General features: G+C 44.3%; 1 protein-coding gene across 1 annotated transcript in view; it reads right to left on the bottom strand.

The window, feature by feature from the left end:
• The window catches only part of CHD9 (chromodomain helicase DNA binding protein 9), a 2,842,495-nt gene that overhangs the window by 626,445 nt on the left and 2,193,091 nt on the right, over positions 1-22,959 (bottom strand). The window contains exon 30 of the mRNA XM_044082017.1: positions 9,056-9,261. Within this exon, the coding sequence (XP_043937952.1) occupies positions 9,056-9,261 (206 nt within the window). The remainder of the gene's footprint in view (positions 1-9,055; positions 9,262-22,959) is intronic.

Below are 22,959 nucleotides of genomic sequence, written 5' to 3'. Positions count from 1 at the left end.
CCACTAGTTTGGGGGAAGATCTGGGAACTTTTTTGGGGCTGGTAGAGTATGGAAATAAAATTTTGTATCCCTGGGACACTATGTTGAGGACCCAGCGGTCGTTGGTAATGGTGGCCCAGGTGCTTGCGTGGAAGGAGAGTTTTCCTCCTAGGGGCAAGAGCAGGAGGGCAGAGGGAGGTGGTGAAAGTGTAAAGTCATTGTGTGTTCTTACTATGAGGGGGTGGCTTAGCACTCCCTGGTTTTGAAGAAGAGGAACTCCATTGCTTACTTCTCTGCATTCCCTGGGGCTGTTGTCTGGGAGGCCTGCATCCCCAGGGTCTGGGCTGAGCTGACCTAGAGGGGGTAGGAAAGGACTAGTGCTTGGAGGGGCAATGCCTACTGAACCTCGGTGGCTGGACCTGCAAGAAGTCTAACTGTCTGCATAGATTTAGCTTTTTCTTCCATCTTTTTTAAGACCTCCTCTGCCTTGGTGCCAAATAAGTTGTCTTTGTGCAAGTGTGCATCCAATAATTTGGATTTGACATGGTCTGGCAATAGGTGTTCCTTAAGCCAAGCATGCCTTCTAAGGACAGAACCAGGGACTGCTGCCCTGCAAGATGCTTCTAGGGCGTTAAAACCACATTGTAAGGTGTGCTTAGTTACTTGACTTGCAGAATGTATTAACTCTTGAAACTCTACTTTCTGCACAAGCAGGAAAAGAAGATATTTATTTGAGGAGTTCCATGGTATGTTGCTGATATTTCAGCATATGGAACTAATTTAGTGCTCTAATAGGAAGAGTAGCAGAGGTGTATATTTTTTACCCCATCTGTCTAATGCTCGGGAATCCCTATCTGAGGGGGTGGGATTCTCAGCATAAGTTGCTTTAATTCCTTTAGGTCCTTGAGAAATAACCTCGGGGTCAGCAGTAGGATTTTTGAAAAGAAATTTGTGAGAGTCAGGGACTCTATAGTACCTGTCAGGTTTTCTGGGAGCAGGAGGGGAGGGTGTCAGGAGTCAAACTGGATTCCGTAAAAAGACCATCCACAACATCCAGGACAGGAGGAATGGCCAGAGGTCTGTGCTGTGGAAGATCTAAGAATTCCCTGAGTCTCTTTTTTGACTGAGGGTAGTCCTGACATTCCCATTGGAAATGCACCCTTAAAGTAAGTAGTGTTTCCCCAAAGGAAAAGTCCTCGGGTGGAGAGGCTGAAGGGATGGGTTCCTATTACCAGATCGAAAGACCGTAATCGCAAATACGAAAAGAGCAACACGAATTGCGCAAAAGATGGAAACGCCGAACATCCAAAACAGCAAAAAAATTAAATGTCGTAGTGTAATGGTTGGCCCGTTTGCGGTATAGCTCCGTAAGGTAAGTGTGCGATAGACAGGACTTTAAGGTTAAGATGTGGGTTAAGACAAGTGAATAGATAGGTAATGTAGGCAAGATTTAGTGTAGTGTTAGAAGTAGAGTTTTATTTAACTGTATGTGTATTATTTATTTATTTTTTTTGGTTGTATGTCTGTAGGAGAAGTATGCGGTAGTTACGGACCTTAGGGTTAGGGAGGGGTTAAGGATAGTTGTATATGTGGGCTTTAGTGTAGTGTTGGAAGCAGGTTTTGTTAAATGTGTTATTATTTATTTTTTTGGGTGTATGTCTGTAGGGGATGTGTGCGGTAGTTATGGACCTTAGGGCTAGGCAGGGGTTAAGGATAGTGCATAGTTAGTTGTGTATGTGGGGTTTAGTGTAAGGTTAGAAGTAGGGGTTTGGTGCTTTATATTAGGTTAGAAGTAGGGTTTAGTTAGTGTATTATGTGGTTTATTTATTTTGTTTGGGTAGGTAGTATGTAGCGGGTGGTGGGGTTGGCCGACTATGACAGTTCATTATTTTATTTTTCGCTGTTTAATGGTTTCAGGATTTCCGCGGTTCGCGTTATAGGTGTCGACGTTTAGGTATTCGCGTAAAGGGTTTTTCGATTTGGTAATATAGACCCGAAGGGATGGATTCCTCTGCATCAGAACTGTCATAAGCAGAGAGGGATTGCACATCTTCATATTCAGATGCATCAGAGTCATCGGACTCCTGTTCAAATAAAACTATTGGGGACAAATCTCTTTCTTTTGGAAGGGGTAGGCTGGCTTTCCCTGATAAGCATTATAAGGTCTTCCGCCATTTTAAGCATTTGAGACTGAGGCAAGGAAGTAGGTGCCTGAGCTTGGATGGCCTTAGAAACTCGGTAGTTTTCGAAAGAACGGTAGATGTGCAAGAAGTCGTCGGTCTGTGTCAAGAATCGGTAGTGCGAAGTACTTCCTCAGAAGCTGGTGCCTGCTCAGTGGCTCCGGACCCATCCGAGGTAGAGACATCTGCAGGATCCTTAGTCGATGATTTTCGCGACATACTGGACTCCAAAAGGGTCTCAGTAGCAGCCTGCGAATCTACAGAAGCAGGCCTCAGGGGCTGCAAAAGTGCCTCACTGAGGACCGGAGAACTAACGACTAGCTTAACGGAAGCGTCGGCAGTTTTAGACCTGTACGGTCTGTCTCTGTCTTTATCCTTACGTTTTTTTGGAAGATCTGCTATCGGATGACTTACCGAAGCTATACTGGAATTCGAGGACTGAGAGCGAAAATATCTAGCTATAATAAGGGCCCGACAATGTATAGTTCTGGTGTTGAACAAAGCACAAATGCGAAAGCAGGAGATGTCATGGTCTGGGCCTAAGCAAGTGAAGCAGTAAGAATGAGTGTCTCTGTGTGGTATTTGCTTTCCACAGGCGAGACAATTGTTAACATTTTCTGACATCAGTTAGAGTAAGAAAAAAGGATCCCCAATGGGGTACTTAGCTTTAGAAGACTTCAACTTCAATTCGGAAACGAAAAACTCAAGGTAGCAGCCAACCAGCACTTGTGTGAACTGCTTCTGCTTCGGGCTCCTCGCAAGAAAGACTGATGTAATGGCATCGGCTGCCTTATTTTATGCCACTGACGACCTGATGTCAGTCCTGGAGCGATGGCAACCAATGCATAAATACTAAGCCTCTGGTATTCGGGCCGACTGAGGGCTATTGTGGCAGGGATAACACAAATGCTGATTGATACTGTTGTATTGAAACTGTTTTTTCCCCGACCCTATTTTTGTGGTGTTGCTATAGTTGGTGGCTTTGCAGTTGCCCACCCCTACTGTAAATTTGATCTGGGACACCCCTCCCAGTCTGGTGTTCACTCTACTTAATACAGAGAGAACATTTGAGAAAGCCAACCCACTTAGGTTCTTAACCTTGAATTTTTCTTCAGCTCTTTTTTCCTCTCTCCTTGCACTTTATTAAAAAAAACTTGCACTTAATTTTGCTTTTGACTCTTCTTAAAAGTACTCAATTGTATTTATTCTGCTCCATTTATTACTGCTTGGTAGTAGCCTGATTAAATTGTTACTGTTATTGTAAGCTTTTTGGTTTAAGCACTTGGGCACCAGATCAGTTGTTTTTACATTAAGAAGGTCTGTGGTCTGCACTGTTGTGGCAAGACAGGTGGCTTGCATTCTTGTAAGCTAGGATTTGCTGATTGAAGGCTCAGTGTCTGTTATTCTAAAAGTGTATTACTTCTGGTTAATGCACTTGGGCTTCAGGCCAGTTATTTTCATTAAGAATGTTTGTGGTCTGCACTCTTGTGGGAGGAGAGGCTAGATTCTGCCCTTCTGAGCTGGGAATTTCTGGTTAAAGGCTTATTGTGCCTGCTTATTTGAACTGTTTCTTGGTGAGCCTTGTTTGCTGTAGCATAGGCTAGATTCAGGCATCCTGAATCTAGTTTTGTTTGTATAACTTGAGCACTAATCCAGGCCATCTTTTTTGGAGAAGGTTCCCCTGGCACCCTAGTGGCAGGAGTGTGCAGTTAGAACTTGTCTGATTGAAGACTGCTGGAAAAGGGCTCAGTTTTGAGCTTTTTTACTGGTTAAGTGGGTAATTTGTTTAAATCAGTTTGTTTGTTTTCTATTGTTATATTAAAAAAATGCACTTTATTCATCTGCTTTTACTGCATTTGTGTTTCTTCCTACTTTATTTTACTTTTGCTGCTTGTTCATAAAAGTACTTAATTGCATTTATTCTGCTGCATTTATTACTGCTTGCTAGTAGCCTGATTAAACTAGAACTGTTATTCTAAGCCTTTGGTTGAAGCACTTGGCCTTCAGACCAGTTGTTTTACATTAATAAGGTTTGTAGTATGCACTGTTGTGACAGGACAGGTAGCTTACATCCTTCTAAGTTGGAAGTTGCTGATTGAAGGTCTAGTGTCCGTTATTAATCCAGACCATCTTTTTTTGGAGAAGGTTCCCCTGCACCCTAGTGGCAGGAGTGTGCAATTAGAACTTGTCTGATCGAAGACTGCTGGAACGGGGCTCAGTTTTTAGCTTTTTATTGGTTAATTTGTTTAAGTCAGTTTGCTCATTTGCTACTGTTATATTAAAAAAAAAATATATATACACACACAGACACACACATATATATATATATATATATATATATATATATATACACACATACACTTTATGCATCGCCACTTAGCTAGGGTTAAACTCTTCCCGGCGCCATAAGTCTGCTCTTCAAATATTCCCTTAGAACTAGTCAGTTTTTTAGTTTTATCACTCAAATCTGTTTCTTTGAGCTCAGCACTTGTTCAGAACTCATTGTAAGCACTAAATAAGCTACAAATTACTACAGCACTCAACTTTCCTCACTTGTCTAGAGGAAAACAGTTTTTAGTACTTAATATATAAGCGCCTATCCAGGCATGTCTAAGGGTCAGCTCCCGGTGTTTTCTCCTGTCTACCTCATGAATATGGGCATCCTGGGGCAATGCAGCAATTGCCTCATGTACATAGACAACCCTCTCCTCCTACCACCCAACACTACAACTTGTGAAAGATGTACTTATATAGCCAAACTGGAAGCAAAGGTCTCTTCAACCAAGACTGGACTAGACAGTTAAGAAGTAAAGGTAAACACTTGCACCACATCACACTCATCACATAGTCTCTCAAAACCTACACCACGAAAACACACGCACAGAAACACAAAACACACACCTACACTCGCGGAGGCTCTAAATAAAAATCTGCTCAAGCAACAGAGTCCTCCAAAGCAGAAACGCATGCAACCTCCACACCCCAACACAACCGAAATGACACATAGCCCACAAACTCAGTGTGCCACTCAACCACGTACCCAACACTCTAGTCATAGGTGACTCTATAGTCAGGCACACTGATGTTCCACTCACCAGGCTAAACAAGGAGAAAGTTACTGTCAAGCTGCCTGTCAGATGCCAGGATCCGCCACATAACGCATGCACTCAGATCACTCCACAACAAGTACAAATATGACTCTGTCATTGCCCATGATTGTGTGAATGACCTGAGACATACCTTCCTGGACTACATGAAAAGAAACATGGAGGAGCTCTCCGATCTTGTAGCCCAGGCAGGTATGACCCTAGCCCTGAGCAGCATCCTGCCATCACCACAGTACAAGGACAAAATGATCAACTTCAACAATTGGCTAAGCTTCTGGTGTCATTCTAAGGGGATCTAGTATCTGTCTGCCTGGGATGACATGATCGACAGACCACGATGCTTTGCCAGAGATGGCCTACACCTGTCGTCATTGGGATTGCTGACCATGGCTAAGGCTCTTGCCACCTCTATAGTACCATTTTTAGGCAAGGCTCAAATGACAAATTCACCACCGTAACAGGTACAAGCAAGCGAAATATGAGGGTAATGCTACTCAATGCTAGAAGTCTAAACCTCAAAATGCATTCACTCAAGGCACTCCTTAAAATGGAGAAGATCGACATCTGTGCAGTGGCAGAGACCTGGTTCAAGGCTCCAGAGAGCACCCCTGCATTACCAGGTTATAGTTCACACCACACCTTTCAGCCACCTAACCTGGACCGAAACACTAAAGGCGGAGGCGTGTCCATATTCATTAAGGATATCCACACCTCCAGGCTAGTTACTCAGCATACTGCATCTGAGATTACCTAAGTGCAACTAACTTTGGGCAAGACCGCAATCCAAATTGTAACTTGCAACAGATCCCCCACCATACCCCAGGATTCCCACTCCTCATTTCTTGATGCACTGGAAAATATTAGGGTACAACCCAACACCCTAATAATGGGCGATTTCAACTACCCCACCATTAACTGGGAAAACTACTCATGTACCAACTCTTTTGCTCAACGTTTTCTGGAATTCATAAATTCCAACACTTTGACTCAACTTATCCACACCTCCACCAGGGGCAGCAATATCCTAGACCTGGTCATTACCAACATGGACGACCTGGTGTTCCACACCAGAGGTCAAATCCTCATTGGTCAGATCAGACCACAAACTAATCACCCTAGACATCCACATCCTGCCCCCACCCCCCATTAGGAAAACCACCGTAAAAAATTTCTCCAAAGCCAAGTTCATGCTTCTTAAGACAGAAGTGGCAAACTTCACGACACCTATGCAGACGGACAATAGAGGTACGACTGCTGAATCCTACACAAATGCACTTTATAAGCACTTACACGAGTGCATGGATCGTGCTATCCCTAACAGAACCAAGATGCTATCTTCCAAAAAAAAAGCCAATCTGGTGGTCCCCTGCCATAAACACACTCTACAACAGAAGAAAGAAACTGTTGCAAAAAAAGAGTAAAATCGCATGACTGGAGGAACTTCCTGGTCAGCCTCAGTAAGAAGCTGAGATCCCTCATAAAATCCTCCAAAGCTAGTTATGAAAACAAAATTGCCACTGATTCTAAAGACAACCACAAAGCATTCTATACCTATGTCAAGAATCTCAATGGCAACACTCAGATCTGCTCTGAGTTACAGCACAATGGCACTAAATATACAGAACTAACTGATATTGCCAACATCCTGGCAGATAGATTCAGTGCTAATTTTACCCCCCTCTCACCCCCTAAAGGGCCCATCTCTATACTGGAAGAATGCAAGGTTCCTGTAATCACAGCTAAAAACCACACTCTCCAAAGCCATGGGACCTGACAACATCCCAGGCTGCTTTCTACATGAATTGCAGAATGAACTGGCACCCCACCTAAGCACCATGTTCAATCATAGCTTCACCTCAGGCTTTGTGCCCACTGAATGGAGCACAGCGACGGTTATTCCACTCCACAAAGGGGCAGCCACCACGGACCCTGGGAACTACCGCCCCATTAGCCTAACGAGCCTGGTCTGCAAGGCCATGGAATGTATCATCATGAAACTTATAAACAAAGACATTGGTAATCTCCAAACTCTGGACCCCACCCAGTTCGGGTTTGTAAAAGACAAATCATGTCTCCTAAGCCTGATAGACTTCTTTGAAGCAGTCACCAAAGCCGTAGACGAGGGTAAGGCTTTTGACACCATCCTCCACTCTGAAATTATAGATAAACTCACTAAACTAGGTATAAATCCCTATGTCACAAGATGGGTTGCCAACTGTCTCAATGACAGAACCCACACCGTGAAAGTAGCAGACTCCAAATCCGACTTTAGACCAGTGACAAGTGGAGTACCACAGGGTTCAGTCCTGGATCCTCTCCTGTTTGGAATCTAGTTTTCTGAAGTACAGGCTAACACAGAAGGTCTTTGGCTAATGAAGTTCGCAGATGACTGCAAACCAGGAGCCATAATCGAAACTCCTAACTATGTGGACATCCTACAAAAGGGCCTCACTAAGACAGATGCCTGTTGTCAAAGCCATGGCCTCAAGCTCAATGCCAAAAAGTGCATTGTCATCCCCTTTGGTAAAAACTCTGTACCCATGAACTACCACATAGGTGGTAGTCTACATAACACCGAAAGTGTGATAGAGCTTGGGACACAGGTGGACAGTAGTCTCTTCTTTGATAATCACATCGCCACAGTAGTCAGGAAATCCTTCTACGTGGCACACCATCACAAAAGGTTTCTCATCCAGGAAAAAAGAGGTCATTGTTCCCCTCTATTCGACACTCATTAGACTACAATGCCCCTTTTGGTATGTACCTCACAAGACATCTACAACAACTGGAAAGGCCACAGAAATACCTCACAAAAGAGATTACCGGCCTCAAACAGATGCCCTACGCATATCATCTCAAAAAACTCCAGCTTTACTCTGTCGCATATCGCCTAGTCAGAGGCTGTCTCTGCCTAACATACAAAGCTATGTCAAACCCAGAGCTGTCGGACATGCTCCACTTAAAGAAATCCCAATCCCTCCAAGCTAAACGCTCTAGGGACCTAAACCTCGTCACCACAATAAACGGAACATGCTGAAGGGACAGATTCCTGACCCAGAGACTTCCCATACTCTGGAACAAACTACCTATCTATATCAAACAAAGCTCCTCATTAGTACTCTTCAAGAAAAATCTTGATGATTGGATGGGAAATAGGAAATTCACCCTGGGGATCACCTCTGTGGCTCTGCTTGACAGGGGCACATGAAAATAATTTTCTTGGATGGTGAAAGCCAGGGTACCTTTTTGGCTAGGCTTATATAGGCCCTAGGGCCAATAGCCTAGTACCTACCTATGAACCTATTAAGTCAAGGCCTTAATCCAGAAAGTCACCTATGGAAAAGTAAGAGAAAACATATTCACTCTACACATATTACAATCTGTACACGTTTACATCACATCCCCCACATCAACAACCCAAGATCACAGCATATTAACATCAGTCTTTTGTCTTTTTACATTGTAATGCCTTCACTTCTGACAACTAAAACAGAGAAAAGGATACTTTTTACTGCAGTATCTTTATCACACACAATAACTGAAAGTGCTTTTCCTTATTACATGCAATTTATATCATGAAATGTTTTATACAAATACTGTTTGTTTGCTTTACTTAGTTACTTTTTTCCTTCGTTTTCCTTTTAGTGTCCAAATATTAATGACATCAAGTGTAGTATATGCTTTAGTCAAACATGCATTTTTAATCACAGAAGCATTTACTAACTTTCACAACAGTAACAAAAAAAAAAAAAAAAACTACTCTACTAAGTTATGCTGAAATCTACCCACCTCCTTCCTTGGCAGGAAGACGGCAGACTCTCCTGCACATTGCCATAAATGCAGTCAGGTATTTCTCCAAACTGTCATCTGTCTTCTTGTGCAACCTAGCCATGGCTCTAAATTTTGTCCAATCAAATCGTCCCCTCTCTGGATCAACCACCACTCCAAATGTAGATACCACTCTATAGAAATCAGCCTCTTCTCTTCTAGTCCACCTGAATCAGAAAAAGGAAATACAAGTAAACTACATCTTCAGTTTTTTGCCACACTATAAACTTTTTTTTACTGACAATCTTCCAGAAAACTGTCCCTAGCACTGAGTGTTTCTGGTTAGTTTTTACTCCAGGTGCATAAAGGCCTATACTTCCTAAATAGTATGACAAATTCTCATGAATACAGTTGTGTAACACACTTACCTTTAAAATGGCAGCAGCTGGCACAAAGATTAAAGCTGTGAGCAAGCTCCTTTCTGTAGTTCTGTGAACCAATCCTCATAAGCAACCTGGCTAAAAGGACCATTAAGTATAGCAGGCGCCATATACCTTTTACCCCTTCAAGTCATCCCTGACTGTTCAAGGTGCCTCTGTTGGCCTGCTGCATAATGAAGGTCTGTAAGAAAAGACACTTGTCCTTGCAGAGATTTAACCCTGCACTCTTCTGTGATCAAGCAGCTCCCCATTAAATATTAATTCTGTCTCTGGACTAGATAGACTGCATATCCAACATATTAAACTGTCTGACCTATTATACTAAATATCTATCTATCTTCGCTAGTCTTAATCTACACACACACAAATATGTACAGGTGAACATTTTATACATATTCCTAGATACGTGTAACAGCTGTGCATCCCCTTTGAAAAAAACAGAATAAAATCCAAAAGAATTCTCATGCATAAACTGGTACAAGGCCTGTGTAGGAATTGCATAAACTAAGAGATCCTCAAATCTTGTAGAGGCTTAAAGAACTCTGTAATATTACAAAAAAAAAAAACAAGTTAATTTTGACAAGAAACACTTTTATAAAGACCTACAAACCAACCACAGATGTAATTCCAAAAAACTGATGGCCCTGTATCAATCACAAACTACATCTAGACACAACCCCCCCAAAAAATTCCTAATACCTGCTTAAACAGCACTACTCCTAACGCAGCAACCCAATTCAACCCATACTTCAACACTTCACTGAAAGCATAGCAGCCCTCAATAAAGATGTTTTTTCTACAACCCTTGACATACACCACCTGCCAACTCCTCAAACTTTACCCTACATCCCCCAATAAACAGCTACTTCTAAAAGTGAAACTTGGCTCATGCACTTCTGCCAACCTTCCAGCAGAATACCTTAAAATGACAGCATATACTACAGACTATCAGGTCTTTATTTTCGTATACAGGTCAATCCAACAACCTTGGATTCCCTCACTGTGGAAAAAGGCACACATTATTCCACTTCACCGAATTCTACACTTTCGGACTTGGTGACATACCATCTCCGTTCTCAAAAATCCTGGAAAAGTGTATTCAGAAAACTTCTTCATATCTCAAAGAAACAACTCCTAACTACTATACAACATGATTTAAGTCCTGCCTATAGCACAACTACAGCTTTATTAAAATTCTTTGAAACTGAAAACAAAACCAGTGTCAATGGCAAACCTGTCTCATCATATTTGTAGATTTATTCAAAGCCTATAATAGAGTCTCACATAACAGACTCCCTCAAAAAATGATCTCTCTCTTGATCTTTCACAACCTACCCTCCAAAGGTTTGGCAGATACTTGTCCAACAGACATGGCATCACTTTCTCTCACCATGCTGGACCTTCAACACAGATGTTCCCTGGGGTTTATTCTTGACCCTATCTTACTCAATATTTCCATTAACAATCTTCATATTTCTTCCTAACAAACCTCTTTAGTACAATATGCAGAAGGCTCTGCCCTAATATGCTGTTCTGATAATGTAATCCACCTCCAACAAATCACACAAGATGCTTTGAATTCAACAGAAAGTATAGTAGTGCAAGCAGACTTACCATAATAGTAGACGTTCTAACAGAACACTGTTGCAGTAGCTTATGCAATATGGGTTCTACCCCACTATTAACAGCTAGCTTTTTAAACTACCTTCCACTTGCTCAATCAGGGGGTCAAAAGGAGCTCCAAATAAAGGACAGAGCATTTAATAGCCCTGAAAGAAAAATGAGAGTAAACCTAATTAAAAAGGGAAATGAAAAAGAATAGTTGTGTAAGAACTTACCATAACCTTAGATGTCCTTCTCTTCCATGTTGCAGTATTTATAACAGTAGGGAGGTTGCTGTCTGCAGCGCCACTGTCCAGCCAGTATACCAAAGTCTTTGTTTCAGGAGGGTAAGTGTGATGTCCTGTACCAGGGCCATAAATTGATGTTGGGTATAAAAGTGACATCTGCACATGCCCTCATCAGAATGTGTTGCTGCATACAGTAGTGCTCCTGTGGGTTAAGGGGGGGGGGGACCTACTTGGACCCTTAGACTAGGCCTAGGGCAGTAGGTTGGCTGTGTTGAGTGGAGACTGGGGAAGCGAGTGACTATGTTCTCCACACGTAGGCCATGGTGTGATAGTTAGGAAAGAAAAGTACAGTTTTGTACCTACCATAAATGTAGATGTTTGAGTGCTAATACAGCTGCAGTAATCACAGATGGGTTCTCTGCCGTCAGGCGGGTCCTCGGTCGGCCGAATTCCAAAGTCTAGGTCCGGCGTCGGTTGTTGTCGCTTTCTCTCCTGACGTCAGTGAGGCCGGAGTATATAAGACACAGCCGACGCCATGTTCTTCAGTCTTTCTTGCCCCAGATGTTAGGTGCCCCCAGAAGGAAGGCAATACATAAATTATATATATATATATGTGTATATACATGCAATGCAATATAATCCAAAATCAGTAGTTGCAAGCAAATAAACCATAGAAGGATAACCCAGTCAGGTTGTATGAAGAGGGGGTGAGGCCCCATGCCTTTACCAAGTGGGGAAGGAGGGAGGGAAACCTGTACTGCAGCTGTATTAGCACTCGAACATCTACATTTATGGTAGGTACAAAACTGTACTATGTTCATCGTGCATACAGCTGCAGTAATCACAGATGGGTAGAGTCCCAAAGCTACGCACAGGGTGGTAGGTACTAGGTGGAACTGGGTTGAGCCAGAATGCCTTGCAACACAGCAGTGGCAAAGCCTGCTCTAGTTTTGGAATATAAAGGCAGGTGGCAGTGTTTTGTGAAGGTATGTACAGAACTCCAAGTGGCTGCCTCCAAAATATCTTTGGTAGGAACTCCTCTGAGGAAGGCTGTAGAGGTAGCTGTGGCCCTGGTGGAGTGTGATCTGATGCCTGTAGGAACAGATTTCCCATGATAGGAATAACAAAACCGTATGCAGTGGCCGCCTATCCACTTTGAAATAGTCTGCTTGGTAACTGGCTTCCCTTGAGCCCCTACAGCATAGGACACAAAAAGTTGTTCTGATTTCCTGAAGGACTTTGTTCTGTCCAAATAATAACGCAGCTGCCTATGGATGTCTAAAGAGTGTAGCAGCCTTTCCCCTTTGTTTTGAGGATTGGGGTAAAAGGTAGGTAAGTGTATGGCTTGATTTAAAGCTACCCTGCATATCACTTTAGGCATAAATGACGGGTTGGTACGAAGGGAAACCCTGTCCTGATGGAAGATGAGAAAGGGCTGCACCGCCATGAGGGCCTGTAGTTCCGAAACCCTACGAGCTGAAGTGATGGCCAGAAGGAAGGCTGTTTTCCAGGACAAATATTGCAAATCTGTTGAGGCAGCTGGTTCAAAAGGAGGCAATGTTAATTTTTCTAGTATGTAATTAAGATCCCAGGCTGGTATTGGTTGTTTCCTTGGTGGTCTTATATTCTTAGCCCCTCTGAGGAACTGTCGTAAGAGTGGGTGAGAAAATAAAGGTGGATCCGTGTTGAATTCTGCAGAAATGGCTGAGGCATGGATTTTTATGGAAGAAAATGAAAGCCACTGTTCAGCAGCTCAGCTAGATACTGTAATACCCAAGGCAAATTCAGTTTTCTAGGGTCCTGGCCTTTTTTCTCATTCCAAGAGCAAAACCGTTTCCATTTTGCGGAGTAAGCCTTTCTAGTAGATGGCCTTCTGGCCTCCAAAATGACATCCTGCACCTCCTTGGAGAGTAGGGTCTGTTGTGGTGTTAAGGAATTTTCCATGCAGCGAGATTGAGTGTTTTCAGCTGACTGTGAAGAGTTTTGTAGCTGTGCTGAGTCAGCAGAAGAGGCATTAGAGGTAGGGACCAGGGAGGAGTATGTGTTGGGCTCCTCAGGAGCGGGTACCAGTGTTGCCTTGGCCAATCTGGAGCAATCAGTATCATCTTCGGTCTGTCTGCTCTTGCTTTCAAGAGCACCTTGGGCAGGAGAGGCAGAGGTGGGAAAGCGTAAACTGTCCATGCTGTCCAACTGAATGAAAGGGTGTCCACTCTCCAGGCCTTTGGATGAAAGGTCCTCGAACAAAACTTTTCCAATTGATGATTCCTGTGGGAGGCAAAAAGATCTATGTCTGGCCTCCCCACGCTTGGATTATCTCTGTAAACACCTGAGGATGCAACTTCCATTCGTGTGGATCTGTCATATTTCTGCTTATATTGTCTGCCAGCGTGTTTTCCAATCCTGGCAAGTACTGTGCTTGAAGTTCGATTTGCCATTCCAGAGCCAAGTTCCAAAGAGTCATGGCTAGTCTGCACAAGGGGTATGAATGTGTTCCTCCTTGTTTGTTTATGTACCACATTACTGTGGTGTTGTCTGTTCTTATCAGTAATTGTCCTGGATGCAGGAGGTCCTTGAAAGCTGTAATTGCATTTATTACTGCTAGCATTTCTTTCTGATTGATGTGAAGGTGCTTTTCCTTTTGGGACCATTTGCCCTGAATGCACCTGTCTGTCATGTGCGCCCCCCAGGCGTAATCTGAGGCGTCTGTTGTGATGACTTGATTTGCTTGAGGCTTGCAGAATGGGAGGCCTGTGTTTGCTTGACATGCTTGGGCCCACCATAGAAATTCCTTTTGCAAACATGGAATTCTTGGTATTATTGTTTCCAAACTGTGACTGTGTTGAGACCATAGGTTTTTTAGGTACCATTGAAGTTTCCTCATATGCAGCTTTGCTCATGGGATTAAAAGAATGCAAGATGCCATGAAGCCCAGAGCCTGCAGGATTTTCCTTGCAGTAAGCCTGGTATATTTTGCTAGTATTTTGAAGTACTGAGTTAGTTGCCCCTGTTTTTCTGGCGTAAGATAGGCCATCTGGGTGTTTGTGTCCAAGTTGGCACCCAGGAAAGTTATTTTCTGAGATGGTGTTAGCCTGGATTTCTCTTTGTTGATTGTGTATCCCAGAGAATGCAGTAACCGTGTTACATAAGCCAGATGTTCCAGAAGTATGTGCTTGCTGTCCGCTTGGATCGGGCAGTCGTCCAAATAAGGGTAAATTTGTATCCCTTGAAGTCTGCAGTAGGCAATCACTGATGCCAGGCATTTTGTGAATACTCTGGGCGCAGTAGATAAGCCAAAGGGCAATGCAGAGAATTGATAGTGGATTGAACCTGCAAGAAATCTGAGGTATCTTCTGCAGCTTTGTCTGATTGGGACATGCAGGTATGCCTCCTTGAGGTCCAATGTTACCAGCCAAAACTCCTTGCCCAGCATGGGAAGAAGCTGCTGTAATGTGAGCATCTTGAATTTTGGTACAAGTAGAAATGTGTTTAGGATGGATAAGTCCAAAATGGGTCTCCAGTCGGTTCCTTTCCTTGGTACCAGAAAAAGTCTTGAATAAAAACCTTGACCTTGTTCATGAGTAGGTACCTCTTGTATAGCTCTCATGCCTATGAGCTTTGAAATTTGTAGTTGTGCCTCTGCCCTTTGATTGTGTGGCAGGTTTGGCATGCCTCTCATTTTTGGAAGAGTGTGGAATTGAAATTTGTAGCCTCTGTTTATAACGTCCAGGATCCATTTGTCTGTTGTGACAATATGCCAATTTCTTGTAAATAATGCCAGCTTTCCTCCCAAAGGTGCTGCCAGCTGAGACTTGCTTGGCATGGAAATGAGGGAGTCATTGGGTTTGTTTCCTGTATTGTTGTGCACTGTCTTTGCCACCTCTTGGTGCTGAAGTTTGCCATTGTCTGCCTCTATATGATCCTTGTGATTGCCCTCTGCCCCTTGTGCGTCTGTATCTACCTCTTTGGGGCTTGTCAGTGGCTGGAAAGGACCAGTTTTTTGAAGGCCAATTTCTGCTAAAACGTGGTGGTTGGACCTGTAGAAAAGCTTTGACAGTTTGCATAGATTTGGCTTTTTCTTCCATTTTCCGTAATATCTCCTCAGCATTAGTACCAAACAGCACATCCTTTTGTAAAGGAGCATCTAAAAGTTTAGCTTTCACATGATCAGGCAAGCTTTGTTCCCTAAGCCAGGCATGTCTACGAATGACTGATCCTGTAGCAGCAGCTCTACTTGAGGCCTCTAGGGCATCATAGCCACATTGTAAGGTGTGTTTACCCACTTGCTCTGCACTATGCATCATATCCTGCAACTCCTTCAAATCTCGTTGTTCAGGTTGAGACATTTTATTCCTTAATTGTGATAACAGGAACTGTTGATATTTAAGCATATGAAACTGACAATTTAAGGCCCTCATGGCTAGGGTGGCCGAGGTATATACCTTTTTTCCCCACCTTTCTAAGGATCTTGACTCTCTTTCGGCAGGAAGTGGATTCTTAGCAGTAGAGGCCTTCAATCCCTTGGGGCCTTGAGAAATGGTTTCAGGGTCAGCATTATGGCTTTTGTAGAGAAATTGGTGAGAGTTAGGAACTCTGTAGTACCTATCAGGTTTGACTGGTGCAGGAGGCAGGGAATAGTACAGTTTTGTACCTACCATAAATGTAGATGTTCGAGGGCTATTACAGCTGCAGTAGTTACATATGGGTTTTCAGCCGGCAGGCGGTCCCTCGGTCGGCCGAATTCCAAAGTCTTGGTCCGGCGTCGGTTGCTGTCGCGTACTCTTCTGACGTCAGGAAGGCTAGAGTATAAAAGACACAGCCGACACCATCTTCTTCAGTCTTTCTTGCCCCAGATGTCAGGTGCCCCCAAAAGGAAGGCAATACATAAATTAGTGTGATACACAAATGTAAGCAAATAAAACATAGTAGGATAACCCAGTCAGCAGGTATGAATAGGTATTCAAACCCCAAGGTCTTACCAAGAGGGGAAGGAGGGTGGGAAACCTGTACTGCAGCTGTAATAGCCCTCGAACATCTACATTTATGGTAGGTACAAAACTGTACTATGTTCATCGTGCATTACAGCTGCAGTAGTTACATATGGGTAGAATCCCAAAGCTATGTATAGGGTGGTAGGTACTATACGGAACTGGGTTGAGCCAGAATGCCCTGCAAAACTGCAGTGGCAAAGCCTGCTCTAGTTCTGGAGTATAAAGGCAGATGGTAATGCTTTGTGAAAGTATGTACAGAACTCCAAGTGGCTGCCTCCAGGATCTCCTTAGTAGGCACTCCTCTAAGGAAGGCTGTAGAGGTGGCTGTGGCCCTAGTGGAGTGGGATCTGATACCAGTAGGTACGAGCTTTCCATGATGAGAATAACAAAAGCGTATGCAGTGACCAATCCACTTGGAAATGGTCTGTTTAGTTACAGGTTTCCCTTGACCCCCCACAGCATAGGAAACTAGGAGTTGATCTGATTTTCTGAATGACTTGGTTCTGTCCAAGTAGTAACGTAGCTGCCTATGGATATCTAAAGAATGAAGCAGCCTTTCCCCTTTGTTTTGAGGATTAGAGTAGAAGGTAGGAAGGTGGATGGCCTGGTTTAGGGCTACCCTAGATACTACTTTAGGCATAAAGGAGGGGTTAGTACGCAGGGAAACCCTGTCCTGATGGAATATTAGGAATGGCTGCACCGCCATGAGGGCCTGTAACTCAGAAACTCTACGAGCTGAAGTGATGGCCAGTAGAAAAGCTGTTTTCCAAGACAAATATTGTAATTCTGCTGAAGCAGCTGGTTCAAAAGGAGGCAATGTCAGTTTTTCCAGTACATAGTTAAGGTCCCAGGCTGGTACTGGTTGTTTCCTTGGAGGCCTTATGTTCTTAGCCCCTCTGAGGAACTGTCGCAGTAGAGGGTGTGAGAATAAAGGAGGATCCATGTTGTATTCTGCAGATATTGCTGAGGCATGTATCTTGATTGAGGAAAAGGAAAGTCCCTTGTTCAAAAGTTCAGTTAGGTACTGTAACATCTGAGGCAGGTTTAATTTTCTAGGATCCTGTCCTCTTTCTTCATTCCAACAGCAAAACCGCTTCCATTTTGCTGAGTAAGCTTTTCTTGTAGATGGTCTTCTAGCCTCCAAAATGACATCCTGCACTTCTTTGGAGAGTAGTGCCTGATGTGAAGTTAAGGGATTTTCCATGCAGCTAGACTGAGAGTTTTCAGCTGACTGTGAAGAGTTTTGAAATTGTTCTGCGTCAGCAGTAGAGGTGTTAGAGGCAGGGGCCACGGAGGAGTGTGAGTTAGGTTCCTCAATAGTGGATACCAATGTTGTCTCGGCCAATCTGGAGCAATCAGTATCATCCTTGGCTTGTCTGTTCTTGTTTTCAGAAGCACCTTGGGCAGCAGAGGTAGTGGTGGGAATGCATAAACTGACCAAGTTGTCCATGTGAATGAAAGGGCGTCCACTTTCCAAGCCTTTGGGTGGAAGGTCCTTGAGCAAAACTTTTTTAATTGATGATCTTTGTGGGAGGCAAAAAGGTCTATGTCTGGCCTTCCCCATGCTTGAACAATCTCTGTGAATACGTCTGGATGTAGCCTCCATTCGTGAGGGTCTGTCATATGCCTGCTCAGAGTGTCTGCCAGTGTGTTTTCCATTCCTGGTAGGTACTGAGCCTGGAGTTCTATTTGTCTTTCCAGAGCTAGATTCCAAAGAGTCATCGTTAATCTGCACAAGGGGTATGAATGAGTCCCTCCTTGTTTGTTTATGTACCACATTACTGTGGTGTTGTCTGTTCTTATGAGCAGCTGTCCTGGATGCAGGAAATCTCTGAAAGCTGAAAATGCCTTTATTACTGCCAGCATTTCTTTTCGGTTGATGTGAAGGTGCTTTTCTGTTTTGTGCCATCTGCCCTGAATGCACCTGTCCTTCATGTGCGCCCCCCAGGCGTAATCTGAGGCGTCTGTCGTTATGACTTGTGTAGCTTGAGGCTTGCAGAATGGGAGGCCTTTGTTTACTTTGCATGCTTGAGCCCACCATATGAATTCCTTTTGTAGGCAAGGAATTATTGGAATCTCCACTTCTAAGCTGTGACTGTGTTGAGACCATAGATTTTTTAGGTACCATTGAAGTTTCCTCATGTGCAACTTTGCACATGGGATTAGAAGAATGCAAGATGCCATGAATCCCAGAGCCTGCAGGATTTTCCTTGCAGTAAGCCTGGTACTTTTTGCAAGCATTTTGAAGTAGTGAGATAGTTGCCCTTGTTTGTCTGTTGTTAGGTAAGCCATCTGAGTGTTTGTGTCCAAGTTGGCACCCAGGAAGGTAATTTTCTGAGAGGGTGTTAGTTTTGATTTCTCCTTGTTGATGGTGTATCCCAGAGAAAGCAGTAAACGTGTCACATATGCTAGATGTTTGAGAAGTACGAGTTTGCTGTCCGCTTGGATCAGGCAGTCGTCCAGATAAGGGTAAATTTGTATCCCTTGAAGTCTGCAGTATGCAATCACTGATGCCAGGCACTTGGTGAATACTCTGGGCGCAGTAGATAAGCCAAAGGGCAATGCAGAGAATTTATAGTGTTTTGAACCTGCAAGAAATCTGAGGTATCTTCTGCAACTTTGTCTGATTGGGACATGCAGGTATGCCTCCTTGAGGTCCAATGTTACCAGCCAAAACCCCTTGCCCAGCATGGGAAGGAGTTGCTGTAGTGTGAGCATCTTGAATTTTGGTACTAAAAGAAATGTGTTGAGAATGGATAAGTCCAGAATGGGTCTCCAGTCGCTTCCTTTTCTTGGCACCAGAAAAAGCCTTGAATAAAAACCTTGTGCTTGTTGGTGCGTAGGTACCTTTTGTATAGCCCCCATGTTTAGGAGCTTTGCAATTTGTAGTTGTGCCTCTACCCTTTGATTTTGTGGTAGGTTTGGCATGCCTCTCATTTTTGGAAGAGTGTGGAAATGAAATTTGTAGCCTCTGTTTATTATGTCCAGAATCCATTTGTCTGTTGTGACAATATGCCAATTGTTTGCAAATAGTGCCAGTTTCCCTCCCATAGGTGCTGCCAGTTGAATTCTGCTTGGCATGGAAATGAGGGAGTCATTGAGTTTGCTTTCTGTACTGCTGTGCACTGTCGTCACCACTTCTTGGCGTAGGTGATTGCCATTGTCTGCCTCTGTAGGACCTTTGGGTTTGTCCTCTGCCCCTTCCGCGTCTGTATCTGCCCCTTTGGGCTTTGTCAGTCGTTGGAAAGGACCAGTTTTTTGATGGCCAATTCCTGCTGAACCTAGGTGGCTGAACCTGTAAGAAAGCTTTGACAGTTTGCATAGATTTTGCCTTTTCTTCCATTTTACGTAAAATATCCTCAGCATTACCACCAAAAAGAACATCCTTATGTAATGGTGCATCTAGAATTTTTGCTTTCACTTGATCTGGAAGATTTTGTTCCCTTAGCCATGCATGTCTGCGAATGACTGCTCCAGTGGCGGCTGATCTGCTGGAGGCCTCTAGTGCATCATAACCACATTGTAAGGTGTGCTTGCCCACTTGCTCAGCACTATGCATCATATCCTGCAACTCTTTTAAATCTGGTTGTTCAGGTTGTGACATTTTTGTTTTTAATTGTGATAACAGAAATTGCTGATATCTAATCATATGGAACTGGCAGTTTAAGGCCCTCATGGCAAGGGTGGCCGAGGTGTAAACTTTCTTTCCCCACCTTTCTAGAGATCTAGATTCCCTTTCCGAAGGCAGTGGGTTCTTGGCCGTGGAAGCCTTAATTCCTTTAGGGCCTTGAGAAATAGTTTCAGGATCTGCATTATGGCCTTTATAGAGGAACTGATGAGAATTAGGAACTCTGTAATACCTATCCGGCTTAACAGGTGCAGGAGGCAGAGAATCAGGATTTAAACAGGCCTCCGAGTATACATCATCTAAAACCTCCAAAACAGGAGGAATAGCCAGAGGCCTATGCTGAGGTAACCAGAGGAATTCCCTGAGCCTCTTCTTGGAGTCGGAAAAATCTTGGCCTTCCCAATGGAAGTGCTCTCTCAAGGAGTGTAAAGTTTCCCCAAAGGAAAAATCCTCAGGGGGGGATACAGAAGGAATGGACTGCTCTGCATCCGAATCCTCAAAGGGAGAATAAGACTGTTCTTCAGCATCAGAATGTTCTGATAAAATGGAATCTTGGTCAGAAGGAGGAGAATCCTCCTCTACTCTGGGTCTCTTGTCAGGAGGGGCCTGTGAGCCTCTAATAAGAGTGATCAGGTCTTCAGCCATTTTAAGCATGTGCTTCTTAGGCGTGGGCCCAGGTCTTGGGCCTTGAGAGGCAGGCCTAGAAAGTTGCTTGGCTGATTTTGCTTTTGTAAAGGCCTTGATGGAGAAGGAAGATGAAGGCCGAAATACACCATGAGTGGATGTAGATCTATCCACATTGGTGGGTTCGACATGAGCAGGTGCTTCGGTAGTAGTTTGGGAAAGGGCCGAAGAACCAGCGGTCTCAGGCACAGAAGACCCCGCCGAGGGAGTGTCGTCGGTAGTCAGGGACTGCAAAGGCGTCTCACTGAGAACCGGCCCACGTGGAGCTTGTTTGGCGTGGTGTCGGTGGAGACCGCAGTTCTCGACTGACGGTCCTTTTCTTTGCGTTTTCTGGACATAGCGGTAGTCGGAGTATCCGACGACATTTTATAGTTAAACGCTTTTCCAAAATAATGTTGGGCGTACTCCGCCCGACGCTTGATAGTGCGTTTATTGAAAGTAGCACAAAAGCGGCAGCCCGAGACGTCGTGGTCTGGGCCCAAACAAGGTATGCAAAGGGAATGGAAATCCTTATGCGGTATTTGCTTCCCACAAGAAATACAATTATTAACTTTTTCTGACATCGGTCTGAGGCAAGAAAAGGTTTCCCAACGGGTACTTAGCTTTAATGAAGACTTCGGTTCAAAATTTTTTCGTAATTCAGGAGCTGGCCGACCGGCACTTGCGAACTGCTTCTGCTTCGGGCACCGCGCGGCAAAAAAGACTGAAGAAGATGGCGTCGGCTGTGTCTTTTATACTCTAGCCTTCCTGACGTCAGAAGAGTACGCGACAGCAACCGACGCCGGACCAAGACTTTGGAATTCGGCCGACCGAGGGACCGCCTGCCGGCTGAAAACCCATATGTAACTACTGCAGCTGTAATGCACGATGAACATCTGGGTTAAGGCAAGCCTCCGAATAAACATCTTCAAGTATGTCCAAGACAGGAGGTATCGCCAGAGGTCTGTGTTGAGGTAACAAAAGAAATTCCCTAAGTCTTTTCTTGGAATCGGAAAAGTCTTGGCCTTCCCAATGGAAGTGTTCCCTCAAAGTGTGCAAGGTTTCCCCAAAGGAAAAATCCTCAGGAGGAGATACAGAAGGAATGGACTGCTCTGCATCTGAATCTTCAAAAGGGGAGTAAGAGTGTTCCTCTACATCAGAATGTTCTGATAAAATGGAGCCCTGATCAGAAGAGGGAGAATCTTCCTCCACTCTGGGTCTCTTGTCTGGAGGGGGCTGGGAACCCCTGATAAGAGTAATTAAATCCTCAGCCATTTTAAGCATCTGTTTTTTAGGCATGGGGCCTGGAGATGGGCCCTGTGCAACAGGCCTCTTGGGATGCCTGGCTGATTTGGATTTAGTGAAGGCCTTAATAGAAAAGGAAGATGAGGGTCTAAAGACACCATGGGTGGAAGTGGACCTGTCCACATAAGGAGGCTCAACACTGACAATGGCTTCAGTGGTTGTAGTCTGGGAAAGGGCCGAGGTACCTGCGGTCTCGGTTACAGAAGACACCGCCAAAGGAGTGTCGTCGGTAGTCAGGGACTGCAAAGGCATCTCGCTGAGAACCGGACCACGTGTAGCCAGTTTTGGCGTGGTGTCGGTGGGGACCGCGGACCTCGCGTGTCGGTCCTTGTCCTTGCGTTTTTTGGACAAAACGGTAGTCGGAGTCTCCGACGACATTTTATAATCAAAGGCTTTACCAAAAAAGTGTTGGGCAAACTCCGCCCGGCGCAATAGTGCGTTTATTGAAAGTAGCGCAAAAGCGACAGCCCGAGACGTCGTGGTCTGGGCCTAAACAAGGTATGCAGAGGGAATGGAAATCCTTATGCAGTATTTGCTTCCCACAAGAAATACAATTATTAACTTTTTCTGACATCGGTCTGAGGCAAGAAAAGTTTCCCCAACGGGGTACTTAGCTTTAATGAAGACTTTGGTTTCCAATTTTTCGTAATTCAGGAGCTGGTCGACCGGCACTTGCGAACTGCTTCTGCTTCGGGCACCGCGCGGCAAAAAAGACTGGGGAACATGGCGTCGGCTGTGTCTTATATACTCCGGCCTCACTGACGTCAGGAGAGAAAGCGACAACAACCGACGCCGGACCTAGACTTTGGAATTCGGCCGACCGAGGACCAGCCTGACGGCAGAGAACCCATCTGTGATTACTGCAGCTGTATGCACGATGAACATCAGGGGATAGGTGGGTGGGACTGAATACTGCAACATGGAAGAGAAGGACATCTAAGGTTATGGTAAGTTCTTGCACAACTATTCTATGTCCTTCTATTCTCATGTTGCAGTATTCATAACAGTAGAGAGAGTACCAGAGCGTTAGGTATGATCCTGGGTGGAGAAG

Source organism: Protopterus annectens, chromosome 8.part1, assembly GCF_019279795.1.
Source record: "Protopterus annectens isolate FY-2018-M chromosome 8.part1, PAN1.0, whole genome shotgun sequence".
Lineage (NCBI taxonomy): Eukaryota > Metazoa > Chordata > Ceratodontiformes > Protopteridae > Protopterus > Protopterus annectens.
The sequence above is the reverse complement of the archived record's forward strand: the minus strand, read 5'-3'. Positions and strand labels throughout refer to the sequence as shown.